At 45.3% G+C, this 19,471-nt stretch overlaps 1 protein-coding gene across 5 annotated transcripts in view; it reads right to left on the reverse strand.

Moving 5' to 3' along the window:
- The window catches only part of RAB4A (RAB4A, member RAS oncogene family), a 46,688-nt gene that overhangs the window by 6,496 nt on the left and 20,721 nt on the right, over positions 1-19,471 (reverse strand). For 2 of the 5 annotated variants that reach the window (XM_003993935.6, XM_019813117.3), the window contains exons 2-6: positions 14,177-14,257; positions 11,821-11,935; positions 6,899-6,961; positions 5,191-5,345; positions 3,869-3,964 (exon numbers count right to left, since the gene is read on the reverse strand). In XM_003993935.6, coding sequence (XP_003993984.1) covers positions 3,869-3,964; positions 5,191-5,345; positions 6,899-6,961; positions 11,821-11,935; positions 14,177-14,257 — 510 coding nt within the window. Of the gene's footprint in view, positions 1-3,868; positions 3,965-5,190; positions 5,346-6,560; positions 6,589-6,898; positions 6,962-11,820; positions 11,936-14,176; positions 14,258-19,471 lie in introns of those variants that run through there. The other 3 variants (XM_045039965.1, XM_045039966.1, XM_023240448.2) reach the window with 3 other exon arrangements.

Here is a 19,471-nt window from a genome sequence, read left to right on the forward strand (position 1 = left end):
CTCGAGCCCCGCGTCGGGCTCTGTGCTGATGGCTCAGAGCCTGGAGCCTATTTCAGATTCTGTGTCTCCCTCTCTCTGACCCTCCCCATTCATGCTTTGTCTTTTCTCTGTCTCAAAAATAAATAAACGTTAAAAAAAAAAAAAAGGAGTTTTAGATGGCTAGGGGCCTTGTCTCTCTCTGTCTCAAAAATAAATAAACGTTAGAAAAAAAAAAAAAAAGGAGTTTTAGATGGCTAGGGGCCGCGAGAGGGGTGTGGAGGGAGACCTTCACTGTATCCTCTTTTGTATTTTTTGAATTTGGAATTATGTGAACGTAGTATGTACACAAAACTAAATTAATTTCAAATTAAACTACAAGGAGACCACTGCCTACTTACCAGAATGGTACGAACCCAAGTGTGGTAATATCCCCCGTGGGCGTGGCTTTAGTGCACTAAGCAATTCTATTCATTCTAGTGGGGCTCCATTCCTCATATATAGCAGGAATGTGACAGCCTCGACCTAATATCCAAATGCTTAGGTTCTTTGACCTGGCAATTCCACTCCTGGGAACTTATCCTACACATACACTCCACACGTGCGAAACGAGAATATAAAAGGTTATTTACTGCAGTATTATCTGTGACAGCAAGATGTCGGCAATAATCCAAATGTCCAAAGTAGACTGGTTAAGTAAATTATGGCAACACAGACAACTGAATATTACATGTGCACACAAAATACATACATGTGTACCTTAGCATATGTATGTATAGGGAAGTCTCTGTACGTTGATTTGTCATCATCCGTAGATCTAGTAAGTACAAAAAGCAAGATGCAGCAGAATTTATAGTATGCTAACTTTTGTGTAAAAAAAGAAAAAAAAGAGGAGGAAATGATGGCTCTTGAACCATATTTAAAAAATACTGCTGAAAAATTTTAACTAGTATCTTTATATTCTTTCACCTAGACATAATTATGATTTTGAGGATCTCAGAAGAAATAGACCTCGAAAGTTTTATATGAGTCAACTTATGTGTACTATATTCATGGATGCAGTATTAAGGCGGCAAGGTAATTAAATAAAACCTCAGGCTGAGCTTGGCAATACTCAACACCAAGTCAATTTTAATAACAACGTATGTTATAGAGTCTTTAAAAGTAACAGTTTTTGTGCCAAATTTCATAAAGAAAAAATATTCTGTTTTCAGACCAAGAAAATCCTGAAGGATGAAGTGTCCCTCTCTTGTATCTGGGCCCTCGACCCTCTCTCCCACTACCTCACCCAGTGCCCTACTTTCTCTGTCATGCCCTCTCCCTACCTCCTCTCCTTTACTTTCTACCTCATTTTCTCTCTCGGCACTTAGAAATGCTAAAATGTCTTCCATCACCGAAACCTCTTTACTCCTTTGTCCCCTGCCATACCAGTACCTTCTTCCTCAAGAGAGGAATCAAAACTCACTCTGCTTTCTCACTTCCTCTTTGTTCCTCGTTTGCTGTCTTCTATTTTCATAATTTTGCTGGAGCTGTTCTTGATGAAGATGATCAGTGACTTCCTATTACCCACCCCTGTGGCTATTTCTTAGCTTAGTTCTTAGCTTATCAGACTGGTCTCCATCGCACTCGATCGCGAACAAGTCTTTGACTCGCTTAGTGTTTGGGCTGAAATGATACCCGCTTTCCCCTGGTTCTTTCCAGACATCTCTGACCATTTCCTTCTCTTTTGTAGGTTCCTCCTCTTCCCTCTCGGTCTCCAAGGCTCTGCTTTTGATCACTGCTTTTCTCACTCTCAACTGCTCTCGGATGATCACGTTCCTTCCGTAGTTTCGACTACTCCAACGTACTGATGACTCCCAAATGGATACCGCCAGCCCAGACCTCTCCCCAGAGCTTGTAACTGCACGTGCTTGTTGGGCCAGTGGCACTGCAAAGGGAACCCATCTGAAACGGACTCCCCTTCATTCCCTTGAGCCCGCTTATCCTCTGGCTTAATGACATCTCTTTACCGAGTTACCCAAGTGTGACATCTAGTTATCCTTGGCTCCTCATGCCTTCCTGACCCCACCGCCTCACCGCCCCCCTCACCCCAAAACCAACTGCCCTACTATTTAGCGTTGGAGTCACATGACGCTGCTACCAAAATATTTCTTAGATTCATCTATATCTCCTAATCTTTACTTCCACATCCTCCTTAAAGCTTTAATCAGTCATATTTTACTTGGATTATTCAAAAATGCCTTAATTGCTCTCCTGGTCTCTAGTCCTGTTCTTTCACTCCATCCTCGACGTGGCCGCCTACATGCATGATGTATCTCAGGTCCCGACCTGACCTTACCACTCGCTGCTCCCATCCCTGAATAGCTTCCCATCCCATACAGCCGTGGTTCTCAATCCTGGAGGAGCGCTAGAGTCAATCACATACGAGGGCTTTTAGAAATGCTGATGCCCAGGCTATGCTTCGGCCCAATTAATCAGCATCTCAAGAGGTGGGGCCTGGGATCTGAATTTTCGTGTCCCAGGTGACTCTAGTGGACAGCCAGAGGTGAGACTCAGTAACCCACAGGACAAAGTTCCAGATCCTGGATGAGAATCACTGGCCTGGCGGGTGCCTCTCTCCAACCTTCTCCTCTGCCCCCCCCCCCCCGCCCCCCCCCGTAGTCTCTCTGTTCTAGTGATTTCAACTTTGCGGTCATTTTCTGCCAGTCTCAACTCCTGCTGTCCCTTCTGCTGGACTACCCTCCTCTCCACTCCCTAGGCTGGCTCATTCCTACATTTTGAAAGACTGGGCTCGGTTATCACCCCCTCTTGGAGGGACACCACCTCCGTGACCTGGCTGGGCAGGTTCCCCTTCTCTGTGCGACCCCAGGATTCTATGCGCCTCCCAATTATTATATCCTCCACACCGTATTGTAATGATCTTTTGAGGTGTCTCATGAAAGACAGTTTCTTGAGGGCAAGGGTTGTGATTAATTCGTTTTTGTCTCCTAGCACCTGACAAAGAACCAACCTTCAGATATTTGAGTGAATCAATTAAAAAGTGAACGTCTACATACAATTTCGGTATCTTAATAAAACTCAACTTTAATAACGACAACTACGTACTATTTTGTCGGCTGCCTAAACTAGGGTTATTTTATTTTTTTTATGTTTTTTTTTTTAAACTGTTTATTTTTGAGAGAGAGAAAGAGAGAGAGTGTGTGCAAGCGGGCGAGGAGAGGGAGACAGAAGATCTGAAGCAGGCTCTCACCGAAAGCAGAGAACGCAAGCAGGGCTCGAATTCACGAACTGTGAGACCATGACCTGAGCCAAAGTCGGACACTCAACTGGCAGAACCACCCCGGAGCCCCAGGTTATTTTAAACTAATTTTTACTGAAGCGACAAATACAACAAAATAACGAGACGCGTTACTACCGAAGCATGCTCAGTTAGCTTCAGAAATAAACTATCCACGAGGTACAAGCTGCAAGTATCAACGTCGTGCATGTACCCATAACTTCCTTAGCCTCACGCAGGCGGTCCACCATCATGCCACATGACCGTGGCCCAGCAGGGCTAGTAAGCTGTTGTCAGAGAGCGAACAGAGCTCCGATCTTCCTCCTCGAAGCGATGGATCCCCAAAAGGCCGGGGTTCTGAAAGCCAACGCCCACTGAGGCCCCGACTGCCCATCCTCTGTCACCAGTGGGCCATGGAAGCCACTATGAACAAGGGTGGGGTTTCACCTCAGCCATGTGCACAACGCCTTCAAAACCATAAGTGGCAATTTTAGGTTGGCGGATGTAGAGAGAATACTCCTGGACTAAATCACTCCTGGAAAACTAAAAGGTGATACTACTGGGCTAGACAGTAAAATATGCTGAAGAAAAGTTTACTGATGGAAAACTTTTTACCTGATTCAATTTTGTTAAGTATTTTTCTTGCACATTGTACAAAGGCCTCCTCCACGTTCTCCCCCGTTAGTGCACTTGTTTCCAAGAACATCAGCTCTAAAAGTGACATCAAACAAAACACGAAGCCATGTTTAGAGGACGATCACAATTCAATAACAGACAGCCTGTTCAGAATTCTCTTCGAACGGCAGGCCAAAAAGCAATTTATTACTTACGAACCACATATTTCTGCAAATAAAATCAATAAATGTAAATACGGCTTTTTAAATGTCAGAAGACATCTACGCTTTCCTGAAAAGCGGGAGACGCCTTGTGCTAGCACTTAAGTCTACTGGAGAGACCGTGCGAGCTCCAGCGTTTGGTAAGGAAGCAGGCTGCTAGAAAGGGCCCAGCTGTCGACACGAGATGGAGATCCTCCAAATATTCTTCATGTCACCATGGATACAACCGAAAGGTTTTTCATTTTGGAGGGGACTACACGGCAGCTTGTCATTCTGACGGCGAAGAGGCCTTCTATGAATTAATACTCTTCGTATCCACCAGGGCTTACTACCCCAGTGGGGAGGCGGGCTTGCCTTGCTTCTGTATTTCTAAATGGTTTCTTTCCAAACTCACGATGCCTTAGGTTCTTCTCCCATGCTTATTTTCTTAGCACAACGCCAGTCAATCTGTAAGAGTATAATTTGGTAGTCCTAGACTCCAAGGGACAATTGGCGCTAGGATATTTTAGTTCTTGACTGGTTCTAAAAATTATTTAAAATGTCTAAATTCTGATCGTTTTGTGATCTATAAGCAACCATTAATTTTATGTGTCGCTCTCTGGTGTTCTGTATGGAAAGTCATAGAGGTTCCAAAGGCATCTAGAACCAAATGACTTTAATTTAATGTAACTAAAATAAAGCCAATAAGCCTAGTATCTCTTCCACTGCTTCCTCTTCAATTTACATCTAACATTTTACCAACTTAGCTCCAAATTACATTGGGGGGGGGGGGGGAAGGACAGGACATCACCTGATTAGGGCCTTTAAAAATTAATAGTATAAATTTCACTTTAGACCAAAGCCTGGGCTGTTCAAAGACCTTGGACTGAAAGGTCATTACACAGTATTAGCACATTTGCTTTTATCCTCATCGTAACCTGGTGGGCAGAATACAGTGAAAATAGGTTAAGTCTAAATTTACTAAAAACAACAGGAAATCTCACATTTCTTAAGTACGGCTTAATCCTAAAATTTCAGTAGATACGGTAAACCCAAAGCAATGTTGTTACCCCCAGATCCGCCCATTTGAAAAGCGGTAGTATTAAGTAAAAGGTCACTTGCCATTTTCTTGAGCAAATCTGGAGGCTTCTAAGAAAGTAACTTCACGATCTGCATCCAGGTCCTTCTTGTTCCCACAGAGGATGATCACAATGTTCTGACTCGCTAGCATTCTGGCATCTGTTAACCAATTAGTAAGCGCATTGTAGGTTTCTCGGCTGCATAATATAAGATTGTGAAAATAATACATGTTTTTTATAAAACTAGCAACTCTTTCCAATCATTCACACTACTCACACTGCTTTTAAACATGTCAGGGTAATGTCAACAACCTTTAAGGTTACTCAGGTAACCTGAATGCTCAATTACACACCACGCCATAGGGTTTGTTTGTTTTTCTTCCAGAAAAATGGAGAGAGCAAGTCAGATATTTTGCTATTTGTTTTTGCCCAATCGGTGCAAAAGGAAAGAGAAGTTCCTTTATTCATTTCGCTAATATTTATCGAGCTCTTAGCTCTAGGCTCAGTTGTGTGCAACGTGGGGAAGCAAGTTCTAACAGGTAGCTGCTATCATGTAGCAGGTCTGTGCGGCATGCTCGTACTTTGTAGTTTATCACATTCTTTATAAAGACTCTGTGCATAAACTCTACCTCCCTTTTTCATGAGAAGCCTGAGGCCCGGAGAGATTAAGTTGCCCAAAGTCACACAAGCAGCCAGTGGCGGAGCCAGGACTTGACTGGGTCCGTCGGACTCCAGGACCAGCTCTGCCATCTGCCGTCTTCTGTCCCGATACATTCAGGGACACATCTGCCCTGCGGGCAGATTACTTAGCCTGATGACTTTGCAGTAGGCAAGCTGAGCCTTTCACTGCCTGAGCGAGGGCGGCAGGGCCGGGCCAGGAGCTGCCACCTCATTGCCAGTGTGCCTCCTTCCGCACACACAGACTGGGTGTCACAGCAGCAAGGTGACACTCTTTGGGCAAGTTCCTACCGGAAGGAGCTGCCAGATGATAGGGTATAGATGACATTTTTAAGGTGGTGCCGGCACACACTGAGATCAGTGCTGTCTGATGGGACTTCTGCAAGGACAAGAATGTTCTATAATCCGTACCGTCCAATTCAGCAGCCACCAGTCCCGTGAGGCTACTGAGCCCTCGAGATGGGGCAAGTGAGACCAAGGAACCAGATTTCTAATTTAATTCGTGATATGTGGGTGACAGTGCACTCAGATCCTTATGATGTGCCAAGAGCCTTAACACCAACCGATTTAACCAGCTGCAAACCTCCCAAGTCTTACGCAATTATCAGCGCTCCCTGTAACGGACCAGGACATTGAAGTCCAGACGCTACGGCACCCTCCCCGAGGACCACCCAGCTAGCCGCCCAGAGCTGCATGCGAACCCGGGCGGTCAGAGCCCAGAGCCTGGGCCCTCACCTTTCGTCGACATCGATGACTTCTAATAATTTACCACACCGAAACGTTCACTTTGGGAACCTTGAGGAATGTGTCAAAGCATCAAGCTAAGAAACATAATGAACCGCTGGGGATGCTTTATCTAAAACCTCACTGCTGCATTTCCTTACGTGGCAAAGGGGCGGCAGCGGCTGGCTCAGACACCTCTAAAGCCCCGGATGAAGGGGCCGAGGGGATCCCAGAATCCCAGGCACAAAGCACACGCTGCACGCAGGTGCGCTTTGGCAAGACCAGGCTCCGGGGAGCAGGGCTGCCTCTTCCACCGGGGGTGGGGATTGGGGGGGGGGGGGTCACGTTACCTGGTGATGTCATAGACGAGGAGTGCTCCCGCGGCACCTCTGTAATAACTTCTCGTCACAGACCTGAAAGAGTTACACTACTCTTACTTCCGGCCAATCAAGATCCTCTCCCACTGAACACTGTCACCTATTTTTGCTTTGCAGACCACCACGCAGGGACAGGTGTTGCGTTAAAACAGAAATGATGCAGACATCTGAGCGAGCGCACGGGGGGCTCGTCTGTCTGAAATCATGTCACGGAAACGCTGGGGAGGTGGGGGGACGTGCGGCTGAGACAACGATGACATTTCCTAACAGGTAGATGAAGCTCTCCCCCAGCACCCTAGATTGGCTCTGAACTTACAAGGAGGGGCAAAGCGTCTTAGGGAGCCATCAGAACCCCTAGGCGGGCGCTCAGCACCCAGCACTCCTGCCCTGCTTCCTCTGGGGAGTTTCAGGCCTTCTCCATGGCCCTGCGTAGCTGCCCCCCTCTTTTCCCGGGAAAAGGGAAGTCCTCGGGTGGGAAGCCACTACATCTTCCAACCGGGAAGCCACTGCCCCCCCCCCCGCCCCTGTACTCACCTTCTTTTCCCCTCCCCACTCCTAACAAGGAAAGGCCGCTTCGCCTCTGCCAACTGAGTGCCTCTGATACATCTTATCCGTTCTCACGGTCCTCAGGATTATTTTCTCTCAGTAACCCGCTTTCTCCCCAGCAGTATCGGTCTCTCCTTCTCTGTTAGATTCCACCCCCCATCAGCAACATAAAATGTGCTCCGCTACGTCCCATCTCGAACAGCAAGACGTGCGGCACAGTCCTTTCGGCTACCGTCCCGCTGTTTGTTCCTCTCTGCGCCCCAATTCCTCCCAAGCAGTTGTCCCCAGCAGCTGTCTCCTTCTCTTCACCACTGCTCTGGCGTCCGTGTCCGCTCCTCCGCGTCTCCGAGTCCGGCGGCACTTCTGGGTCCTCATCCCTCCACCCCGCCTCACCCCTCCCTGAACCAGCCGCCCCCCTCTCCTCCCTCACTGGCCGCTTCTCCTCCAGCTCGGGGTCACACTCTCGCGAGCCAGCCTGCTCTGTTTGTCCCAGAGTTCCTCGGAGCTGGGGCTCAGTCCCGGGTTCTCTCTTCTAGTCACACCTTGACCCGAGAGGAATCTGCGGCTCGGGCTACTTCTGGAAGATCCGGCTGCTGCCCCAACGCCCCCTTGTGACTGCCTAATGAACACGTCACACTTAACATTTACAAGACAGGACGTCTTGGCTCCTACCCGCCACGTCCATTCTGGTTTGGGGGGTGGGGAACGCCACCGCCCCTCTGTTTATCAGCCAGAAAACTCTGCTTTTATCCTCAACCTTCTCCACACTGGACCCACCAGTCAGGTCTTGGCTCTCTAACTGACGTCTCCTGCGTCGTCCATGTTCTTCCAGCTTCACCAGGGCCATCCTAACCCAAACCACCGGCCTCCGCCTGGATCCCTGCAGTCACCCACTACCACGTGTGTCCCCACGGCCACTTGTGTCCCCTGGTCCATTTTCCTGAGCAACCAAATTCCTCGTCAACACCTACAAGGCTTCCTGTGCTCAGACGCTGGAAATGGACCTCAACTGCCAACGGTCGATGAATGAATCAACCGTGTTCACCTACCGACACCTCCGTAAGAACCCCTGAATGATAGGGTTCAGACAGCTTCTGAGTTTATGATCACTTGCAGGGGCAGAGAGGGCAGAGCACCCGGAGAGGGCCTGGGAGCTCAGCACCCAATTCCCACATACACTGCCCAATGCATCTCTTGGCTGTTCCTGGGTTGTACCCTTTATAATAAGCTGGTGACAGTGAATGCAGTGCTTCCCTAAGTTCTGTGAGCTAACAAATCACTGAACCTGGGGGATGTGTTGTGGGAACCTGTGAATTTGCATTTTGCTGGGCAGAAGGGAGGATGGCCTGGGCACCTAATTTAGGACTAGTGTATGAAGTGGGAGCAGGTCTGTGGGACCCCTTAGCCTGTGGGGTCGGATGCTAACTCCAGAGAGAGTCAGAATTGGAGTTGGATTGTTGGACACCGAGTTGGTATCGGAAAACTGGAGAACAGGTGTGGAAAACCCCCCGTTTGGTGTCAGAAAATACACATCACAGAACAGTGCCTATCTTTAGGGCAAAAAGAAAACTGGGGAACTTATCAAAAACAAACAAGATGACTCATGATTAGTTTGATACTTTGAAAAGGGCAGCTATTTTTAAATGTATTTTTCGGCTCTTAAACTCCAAAGGCACACAGATAGCTTGAGGCTTTTCCTTTCTACCCATAGACTGCGCTCTGCACGGCATATGCTTGGAGACCTGGCGACAGGTGCAGCGTGAGAAGGGCCGCATTTTGAGTGCTTCCTGGGGCCGCCTCTCGGACTGGAGGGAGGCCTCTTCTCCACATACGCGGAGGCAACTCTTTTCTATTTTAGTTTCCAGAAACTAGCAGACATCTAGTTTCCAGAGAAAGGGGTAAGAGATTTCCTCAAGATAAACTAAATTATATCGGCTGCGTCATTCACTTTAAACACGGTATTTTGACATGTGGTGTCTAACAAATTATTCAAGTATACAAATTTAAGCATTTAAGAGTACTTTTTTGAGGCAGTTAATGTTTCTCAAAAGTAATTTAAAGCAGAGTAATACAGGTACATAGTTTGAAAAGGAAATACCGCTGACAGTCTCAACATGAAACTCCGCTGTCTCCTGCCTCACTCTTCCCGGGAGCCCCACTCCCAAGGCGAGTTCCTTCCCTTGCACTTGACTTTTTTCCTAAATGAAGTCACTAACAGAATACATGTTGAACACCTACGTGCTATATTCTCCCCAGGGCTTTGGAGAAGCAACAAAGAAACGCACAAACGTCCCTACTCTCCTGGATCTTCGTTTCCTTTCTCCGGCGTTTGCTTTCATCTTTCTGTAAAATGCTTATGAAACTATTCGACTTGAGTTTCAGGGCTTACTGCTTTCCTGCTTCGATAAGAATCTAGCACACTCAAAACCTCCCACCCCCTTCCCTCCGTCTCCTCTTCCTCCCGGGGAGCACCCTTGCCTGTCACCGACCGGCCTGCGGTGCCTCCTTGTTCTTCTCCCCAGCTGGGTGGATGGACTTCACCGTCCTCGTTCAGGGTTTACTTCTTTGTGTTGATGAAGCATACCCTCCCGAAGTTTCTAAGAAAGAGTGTGTGAAAGATAACCTTTGTTTCCCCTACTCTTGAATATCTGAAGGTCTCCTGACTTTATTATCTATCACACTTGATTGATAGTTTGGCTAAGTTTCGAAGGTCGGAATGGGATTTTTCATGCTGAGTTGGCAAGGTGAGGCTTCAGTATCTTCTGGCTTCTGCCTGCTGCTGTTGAATGGTGAAATGCAATTCCCATTTCTGCTCCTTTAATGTGACTGTGTTTTTCTTCTGGGGATCTTTTTGTATCTCCACTGCCTCTTTGTCCTCTGAAATTTCACACGACATGCACGCTAGTTGGGATTTTTTGCCCCATTCATTTGCATTTGGTCTAAGGCGGGCCCGGTACATCTGGAATCTCATTTCTTCAGTAGAAAAATCACAGAGATTGGGCTATTTCATTGGAGACGCCAACATGTTAATATATTTGGGCCTTTCCTTTGGGGCTACTCATTCTTCTGCAGAGAAAAACTGTTTCTCCTGAATACCCACCTGGCGGCCAGCAGCCAGGGAAGAGGTGGGAGAAGAGGGCGAGGGTTCGCAGACTTTCACCGATTTCCTTCTTTTCAGTCCTTCCCTCGTCCCTGTCCTCTGCTGCGCCTTATGACTTCGCATCTAGACCCTGCTTTAACTCTGAGACTGAACTTCTCATCGTGTGTGTGTGTGTGTGTGTGTGTGCGCGCGCACATACAAAACACTTTAAACCCCCCCTCCTGTAGAACCTGAAGCCTCCAAATCCTGACCTTTCTTGGGACTCAGCAGGAGGACGTGGCCTGCCTCCAGCTCCCTGGCCTCCCCCATTATGGGCACTTAGATGTAGCTTTTAGTCAGTCACCATCCACTAATCACGTACCCCCCTTTCTGGGTGTTTGCGAGTTAATGCCATTTCTGTTATTTTATAGTCCTTCCGGTGAGGGTTCGGGGCTAAGAAAACACAAGTCTGCGTGTTTGATCAGTGGTTCCAGAAGAATGATCGTGATTAAAAATGGTTTCGATATTTCTGAAGCAAACAATTACTGAACATTTAAAATATAATATACTCCTGCCTTTAATGAAATGAAATGCTTATAGTGAGAGTGAGTTTTACTTAACTGAATTTTAAGACCGTGAATATCCGTTCTGTTTTGACTTTGTGTATCTGTTCAAAAAACACACCTAAAATATCAATCCACTTTCTTGCTTTAGTAGTTACAGACTATTAAACATGTAACCTCCTACGCAGTGATCTGGGGTCGTAATTTCAAACATCAGTTATGACTATAGTGTAATAAAAATGTGCAGGAGAGAATATTTGGTGGAACGTATATACCAGCCGTCAGAACGTGCTCTAGTTAATGCAAAACAAAAGAAAACCGCAAAAGAGGTTTTTAAAAATTCTCCTTTAAAAGTGGAAGATAGAGAAGAAATCGTTGTGCTATTACTTTGCCTTAATTTTAATCTCAAAGTATACTGCAGAATAAACAATGTCACATCCTCCAAATGTACTCGCTAGTCCCAAAGAATAACTCAGCCTCTACATTAGGATGCGTTCGCTCAAAAGAGATTCTAACGCGTTCTTTAGCAAGTCAATGCCACCTGGAGAAAACAGTCCTTTAAGACAAGAAGCTGCTCTTTAAGCTTCCAGAGGTGAAGGTTCTGAAATCTGTGTAGGGGAGAAGACAACTACACATATTAAAAGGCTAGAATTGGTTACTTCAAATCCAATTTTCAAATATTTTTATTAAGTTAGAGAGAAAGCTACCTGAATCGTTCTTGGCCTGCTGTATCCCATATCTGTAACTTTACATATTTACCACCAACATTTATTATCTTTGAACCAAACTCCACTCCTATTGTATGATTTGAGTCATCTTTGACTGAAAAAGAAAAAGAACAAGATATTTAATTTTAGAACATTAAGGAAACAGGCTTACAGATTTAAACAAGTGAAATCAAGGGTTAAAGTCAACGGAAATGTAATTTACTGTAGCCTTTCATTTTTCCAACAGTCAGTTGATACGAAGCACTCGCTGTTTTAAACAGAACACACACACACTTCCTCTTCTGAAGGAGGCGATAAGGCTCTTTTGCAAGACCCCCAAAACAAACCATACATTTTAAAGTCTAGGCTTGGAAATGGCTACACCACATGAGAACCACATCTACCCGTCCACGGGGAGGGTACTCACAAATGGTGACTGCATAAAATACCCGGGTGCCCCCCGAAAGGGCTTACGGCCCACTGCACCTCAGTCAGTAATGAAGAGGTGAGAATTCCCACTATTTGAATGGATAAATATTCCAAAGAAATCAAAGGGGAGGAAAAACACTGTAGCCCCCAAAAGAAACCTGATGGACACCAGAGATGAAGGGAAAAAGAGGAAAAGATAAAACAAAACCAAAAAGAAACGAACCCCAAACCCAAAGCCTCTACGCGTATTATCGTGGATTTTAGTACTGTGTGGCAATGACTTGGAGTGAACTTGTTGGAGAAGTCAATACTCTCTGTGCCAGGAGGCGGGCAAGATAAGCAGCTTGCTAAGCCCACCCTGAGTAAGCGGTCTGTGAAGGAACACTGCTGTGGTGATGAACACTGAGGATGACTCCACGGCCCATGACCGGCTTCCACTTTGTGGCTCCACGGCCTGTGACTGGCTTCCACTTTATAGCCGTAGGGCCAAAGTCAGGGATGCCACGTGACGGGGTGCTGAGTTTCCTGGTGTGTGTGTGTGTGTGTGTGTGTGTGTGTGTGTGTGTGTGTGCGCGCGCGCGCGCACAAAACAGGTTCATACTGACCACACAGGCCTGTCCCAGACAGTGAGGAGCTAGTGTGGACGTTCTAGAATTCAAGCTACTGAGAAACCTCGGAGTAAAAGGCTCAAAGGGTGATGGCTAAGGTCGGAGGGCATCCTGATTACAACATGGCCACAAGAGGAATAAACTGAAACCTTTCCCGTGATGCTCTAGACCACGCGGACTAACACCACACAGGTACCGGTCTCTGTGGCGAGGCCTTAGGGGAGGACGATCAAGGGAGAGCTCGCCACAGAGAGAGGACACAAGGATTAATAAGCAGGTGGGCACTGGGCCCAATGTCCTGGGGGCCTTCTCTTCTGAGATGCTACAATGCAGTCTTGGCAACCTGTGAGGGGACCTGGGCCCCCAGGGGGGGAATATGTGTTCCACTCGGTAAGGACTGGCTCTGTGACTAATCCATGCTGGGGCCGTGTCACTGGACAGAGGTTCCAACAAGTCCTTGGAGATTGAAAATGGAAATAGCAGAATACACTTCTACAGTTTTCCTCCTCGAAGCTCTTTGCCTGGATACCCTCTGCCGTCTCTTTGCCCATTTTACCCACCCCCACTTCAGCAAGGGCAGTTAATTCTGCTTCCGTGCCTTTACCCACCTGCCGCGAAACAGGTCTTTCCCCACCATTCTTTCCATGGCTCTAAGAGCACTGTTTATTTTCAGGGTCTCTAGGTCTAACCAAGTCTCTTACAATACCTCGGAGTAAAAAATCCAACCTCCCTTACCAAAACAGCGCCAAGTCAATGGCAAAAAGATGGGTCTGTGGTCAAAAGGTCCGGGCTTGAGTCTAATCAACTACCCTCCCAAGGTGGTGGGATGACCGTCCCAAGAGCACACACCCACTTCTCTAAACCTGCGCCTTTTACCTGCGAAACGGAACTGAGGACAACAGCTGCCTTCACTGTAGTACAAGGCTGCCGAGGACCCCACATGACTGGCTTATCTACAATGTGCCGCTAGGGCTTTTTGGGCGGCTGGCTCCCTGTCAGGGAATGACATTCCTCCTTTGCCTTCCGCTTCACCATGTTGTAGCTCAGTGTCTGGAATGTATCTGAGTATGTGGGAAAATGGATGGTATGATAATATGCCGAATGATGAGCCATCATCAAACTGAAATAACTTGACGAAAACCACAGGCATGTTGCTGAAAGCTTAATACGACATAAACTTTTAACGTTATTTTAACATATTTTAAACTATAACTCTTTGCTGAAATAATATTCACAAGTTTTACTACAAACAAATCTGAGCAAGGGAGCACTCTCAGAAAAAGACATGCACGAAACACTGACCATTTGATGTCACTTACATTTTTTTTCTATAAACTGATGAAGCAAGCAAGACTTGCCAGTTCCTGCATTTCCAATAACCAAGAACTTAAACAAAAAATCTGAAAAACAAAAAGAGACTATGAAAAAACCTTTAAAACGTGCTATGTTTATTCTTAGACTATGATTAAAAAAAAGAAAAGTTAGTAAGACCTGACTTGTTAACAGAAAAGAGAGGTAACTACCCTGTGAAAACAACAATACATGTGTCAACTTACCTTTTCACCTCTTGGATATTTGGCTTACATGCCAATTCAGTGGTTTCCCAAACTGTGCTCCTGGGACAACTTCCTTTCATGTTGGAAGTCTGGCGACTGTTCTTGTAATGTATAAAATTTGTCCCTTTGCGAGTCACTATTCTAAGAAATACGCATAAGCAGTGACAAGAAAAAATAGCCTAGAAATTTCAAGTGTTTCTGTACAAAAGGAAAACCCTGGGAAACTTCTAGGCTTTGAGAAGTTCACTCCTTTCCTTTTAAAAATAGGTATGCTTTCCAGGGGTGCCTGGGTGGCTCAGTCGGTTGGGCGTCCGACTTCGGCTCAGGTCGTGATCTCGCACTCTGTGGGTTCGAGCCCCGTGTCGGGCTTTGCGCTGACAGCTCGGAGCGTGGAGCCTGCTTCGGATTCTGTCTCCTCCTCTCTCTCTGTCCCTCCCCCACTCGCGCTCTGTCCCTCTCTCAAAAATAAAATAAAAACATTAAAAAAAGTTTTTAAAAAGATAAAAAAAATAGGTACGCTTCCCCCCGCCCTTGCGGATTTTTGTGGTCTTGCTTCTATCCCCTTATCTGTAACTTGTGGGAAGGACAGCTTGAGCCAAGTTTGAGTCAGTATTCCAAGGGTGAAATTTGTCTCATTCAGCATAGAAAGAATTTCTCATTTCTTCTTTACAGAGTAATATGTTTAATTTGGGATATTATTTTACATGAAACGGAAATGAAGACTCCCCAGTGCAATTTGTTATTTAATCAGCATGATGTAGCATCGGTAGCCCCACGATGCCTTAATAATCCATTTGGCTTTTGCTGTTAGCAAAGAACTTGAGTTATGCGGAGCCCAGGTGCTGCAGAGGACCCCTCCCACCCCGACCCCTCCCACTTTGATCAGAACCCATCGACCGCTAGCCCCCATGCTGCTGGACTCATTGCGTGGCCCTGATGAGTCTGTACTGCGGGTTCCCTGGTTTGCACCTCTGAAAGTGTTGCCTCCATACATCTTTTCTGAACCCAGACCAAGCGCTCCGAGCCCTGGCTCCCTCTTTCCCCCAAGGAAGCTCAAACAGCCCATTTCTTTGCTGAAGCTTAGCCTAGCCCTCCTTCTTTTTTTTTTTAATTTTTTTTTCAACGTTTATTTTTATTTTTAGGACAGAGAGAGACAGAGCATGAACGGGGGAGGGGCAGAGAGAGAGGGAGACACAGAATCGGAAACAGGCTCCAGGCTCCGAGCCATCAGCCCAGAGCCTGACGCGGGGCTCAAACTCCCGGACCGCGAGATCGTGACCTGGCTGAAGTTGGACGCTTAACCGACTGCGCCACCCAGGCGCCCCTAGCTCTGCTTCTTAAGACCTATATTCATCATCACTCCCAGATTAAGCCGATTCAACCTCTCACGATTTCCACAAGGTTACAGGCAATGAGCTTAGTGGATAGTGCTATGAGAATTGTCGGCGCTTAAAAATAACAAGTTTTATGCTTCTCGTTGTGTGTTTTGAAAGCATGCACATTCAGGTTCACGGCAGCATTATTCGGAGTAGTCAAAAAGAAGCATTATTTATAAATAAATGGATAAACAAAATACGGTGTATACAAACAGCAGAATACTACTCAGGCTTGAAAGTGAGGAAATTCTGACATGTCACAACACGGATGGACCTCAAAGACATTATGCTAAGGGAAACAATCCAGTCACGACAGGAGAAATACTGTATGATTCCATTTCTATAATGTACCTAGAGTAATCAGACTCCGAGACAGAAAGTAGAACCGTGGCTGCCAGTGGCTGGGGAAGAGGGGAAATGAGGAGGTGTTGTTTAATGGAAACGAGCATCAGTTTGGAAAGATGAAAAAGTTCTGGAGACAGACGGTGGTAACGGTTGTACTCCAATGTGAATGTGCTAAATGCAAATGAACTGCAGACTTAAAAATGGGGGGAATGGCAAATCTTACGTAATTCTACCACACACACACACACACACACACACACACTAAAACATGCCAAATCTAATCATTTTCATCAAACAGCTTCTATAACCTAAGACGTCGAAGGGAAGATGGTTAAGATTGCCAGGTTAGGGGCGCCTGGGTGGCGCAGTCGGTTAAGCGTCCGACTTCAGCCAGGTCACGATCTCGTGGTCCGTGAGTTCGAGCCCTGCGTCAGGCTCTGGGCTGATGGCTCGGAGCCTGGAGCCTGTTTCGGATTCTGTGTCTCCCTCTCTCTCTGCCCCTCCCCCGTTCATGCTCTGTCTCTCTCTGTCCCAAAAATAAATAAACATAGGAAAAAAATTAAAAAAAAAAAAAAGATTGCCAGGTTAAAATGAAAACACTGGAATCTTTCAATCTTTTTCAATATCTTCTTCTACTTAAGATATAAAGCCCAATCATTGTGCAGTTGACCTTTGAACAACTGAGTGCGTCCACTTACGTGTGGATCTTTTTAACAGTACGGTACTGTAAACGTATTTTCTCTTCCTTGTGATATTCTTAGTAGCATTTTCTTTTCTCTAGCTTGCCTAATCATAAGAACGTGATATATAACACGTACAGTATAGAAAATACGTGTCAACAGGTATTTTATGTTATCAGTAAGGCTCCCCGTCAATAGGAGGACATTAGTAGTTAAGTTTTTGAGTGGTCAAATTTATATGAAGGTTTTCAACTGTCCGGAGGGTTGGCACCCTTTGCCCCTGTGTTGTTCGAGAGTCAACCCTGTAAGTTAGAAACAGAAAAGGGTGAGGGCTAAATAAAGATGCTGCCAATATGCAGGCAACAGTAAGTACTGAAAAAGAAAAGAATTTGTACGCAAATTGAAATGTTTATGTGTTATGTCTACACAGGAAAATGAGGATCACAAATCTACGTGCTCCTGGAACAAAAACTCGGACAGCTAGACATAGACTTTGGCTTGACTCTTGTTCCACTGTTTTCTTCTCCTTTGGAAATTTTGCTAAATGTACTTTTCTATGGTAACTGCTACCCGGGTTGTCCCATAGCTCCAAAAGGCAAAAGGGTAACATACCCACTGAGCTGCACCTTGCTGGACAAAAGATATGTAGTCTCCAGATGTAAAAGCTCCTCCAAAAACTCTTCATACTCTGTCTTGTAGCTCAAACAGGTTAAGTATTCATGCTTTAGTGGAAAACCCTTTTGCTGGAAAACCCTTTTGTGTCACCATCTAGAAATGCTGGATAAAATAGATCACATTCCCGCTCCTCCCCACCCCCCAAAAAAATGCACCGCGGAGTTTTCAGGGAAGAAAGGAAAATTCTAGATGCTTGGAACAGAGAAGAAACAGAAAAAAAGCAGTAGGGGCCCAGACACGGGACTGTCAGGGAGAGTAAATCCACACTTAAACACCTCATTACCATAGTAAAACTACAGACAAACACTATAAAGGCGATCAGAAAGAATGGAAAAACTCCCTATAAAGAAACTAAGTTCCTTACCCCAAACATGAGAAGGCAATGAGATAATACCTTCCCAGTATTGAAGGAAGGAGCACAAAACCAAAAACTGTTTAATGTAGAATTCAATGCACGCACTATTATACTCAATGCCACGGTAGACTTTTGCTTCCAAGAGATAGAATAGGAGACTTTTCCCTATTCCTCCTGCTCAGTATAACTTAAAAGCCTGGAGCCTGCTTCACATTCTGTGTCTCCCTCTCTCTCTGCTCCTCCCCTGTTCACGCTCTGCCTCTCTCTCTCTCTCAAAAATAAACATTAAATAAAAAACATAAACAAAAGTCAGCTCTCTCTGGCCATAGGACTAGGCAAGGGCAACCTAGCAAGAGAGAAAACTTTTACACATTAACTGCTCTTTAAACAAATGAAAAACAGAAATCTTCAGCAAAGAGAAGGTCTTATCAAAGAAATAAAACATAAAGAAGAACCATCAGATAGAAATTTTAGAATTGAAAAATACAGTAACTGAAATACATAGTTCAGCAGATGGGCTCAACAGCAAAATGGAAAGGGGCAGGGCAACAATTGGTGAACTGGACGACAAAATGATAGAAAATATCCAATTCTGAACAACAAAGAGAAAATAGACTGAAAGTATACAAGTAGAGCCTCACAGACCTGTGAGACTCTAAAAAAAAAGCTCTAATATTTGTGTCACTGGAGTCAGAAAGGGAGAGGAAAAAGACAACAAGGTTGCAGAGATACTCAACGAATCAATGGCTGAAAACTTTCTCAATCTGGCAAGGGACACAAACCCAGATTTGAAAAGCTGAGTAAATCACAGAGAAGATGAATCCAAATAAATCCATGCCGATGTACACCGTAACTAAACTTCTGAAAGCTAAAGACAAAGAAAAGAAATCTTGAAAGCAGCCAGAGAAAATCACAGCTTACCTAACAGGGAAAAAAGTCATCCAATGACAGCAGAGTTTTCATCAAAAACCAGAGAGGTCAGAAAGAAGTGGCAGAATATTTTTCAAGGGCTGGAAGAGAAGAACTCTCTAGCCAGAATCTTATATATGGTGAAAGTGACCTTCTGGAATGAAGGGGGGAATCGAGACGTTCTTGGGGAGGGGGGCAGGAACACTACAGAATTTGTCAGCAACAGACCTATCCTCAAAGGAAGGAGGACCATGGGACACAAAACCATGGATAACTACAATAGGCTTTTTCTTCTTGTCCTGTTGAGTTTTCTAAATTATGTCTGGCTATTTAAGCAACAACGATTAACACTATCCAATGTGATTCTAAATATGAGTGCAGGAAACATTTCAGACAATTTTGTTAAAGGTGGGTTACTGTAAAGGGATGTCAAAGAAGGTAAGGTTTTTATATTTCCCTCAAATGCATACAGTGGTGACACCAGTAGACTGAGATGTATACACAATGTAATACTTAGAGCGACCGCTAAACAAGCTATACAAAGAGAGATGCTCAAAACTAGTATACATAAATAAAAAAGAATTCTTAAAAATGTTCACATAAACCACAGGAACACTGGAAAGAGAAAATGAAAAACAGAATAAAAAATGGCAAAAATAAGTCCTAATATATCAGTAATTACAATAATTGGGTAATGTATACATGTAGCAATTAAGAG

Source organism: Felis catus, chromosome D2, assembly GCF_018350175.1.
Source record: "Felis catus isolate Fca126 chromosome D2, F.catus_Fca126_mat1.0, whole genome shotgun sequence".
NCBI lineage: Eukaryota > Metazoa > Chordata > Mammalia > Carnivora > Felidae > Felis > Felis catus.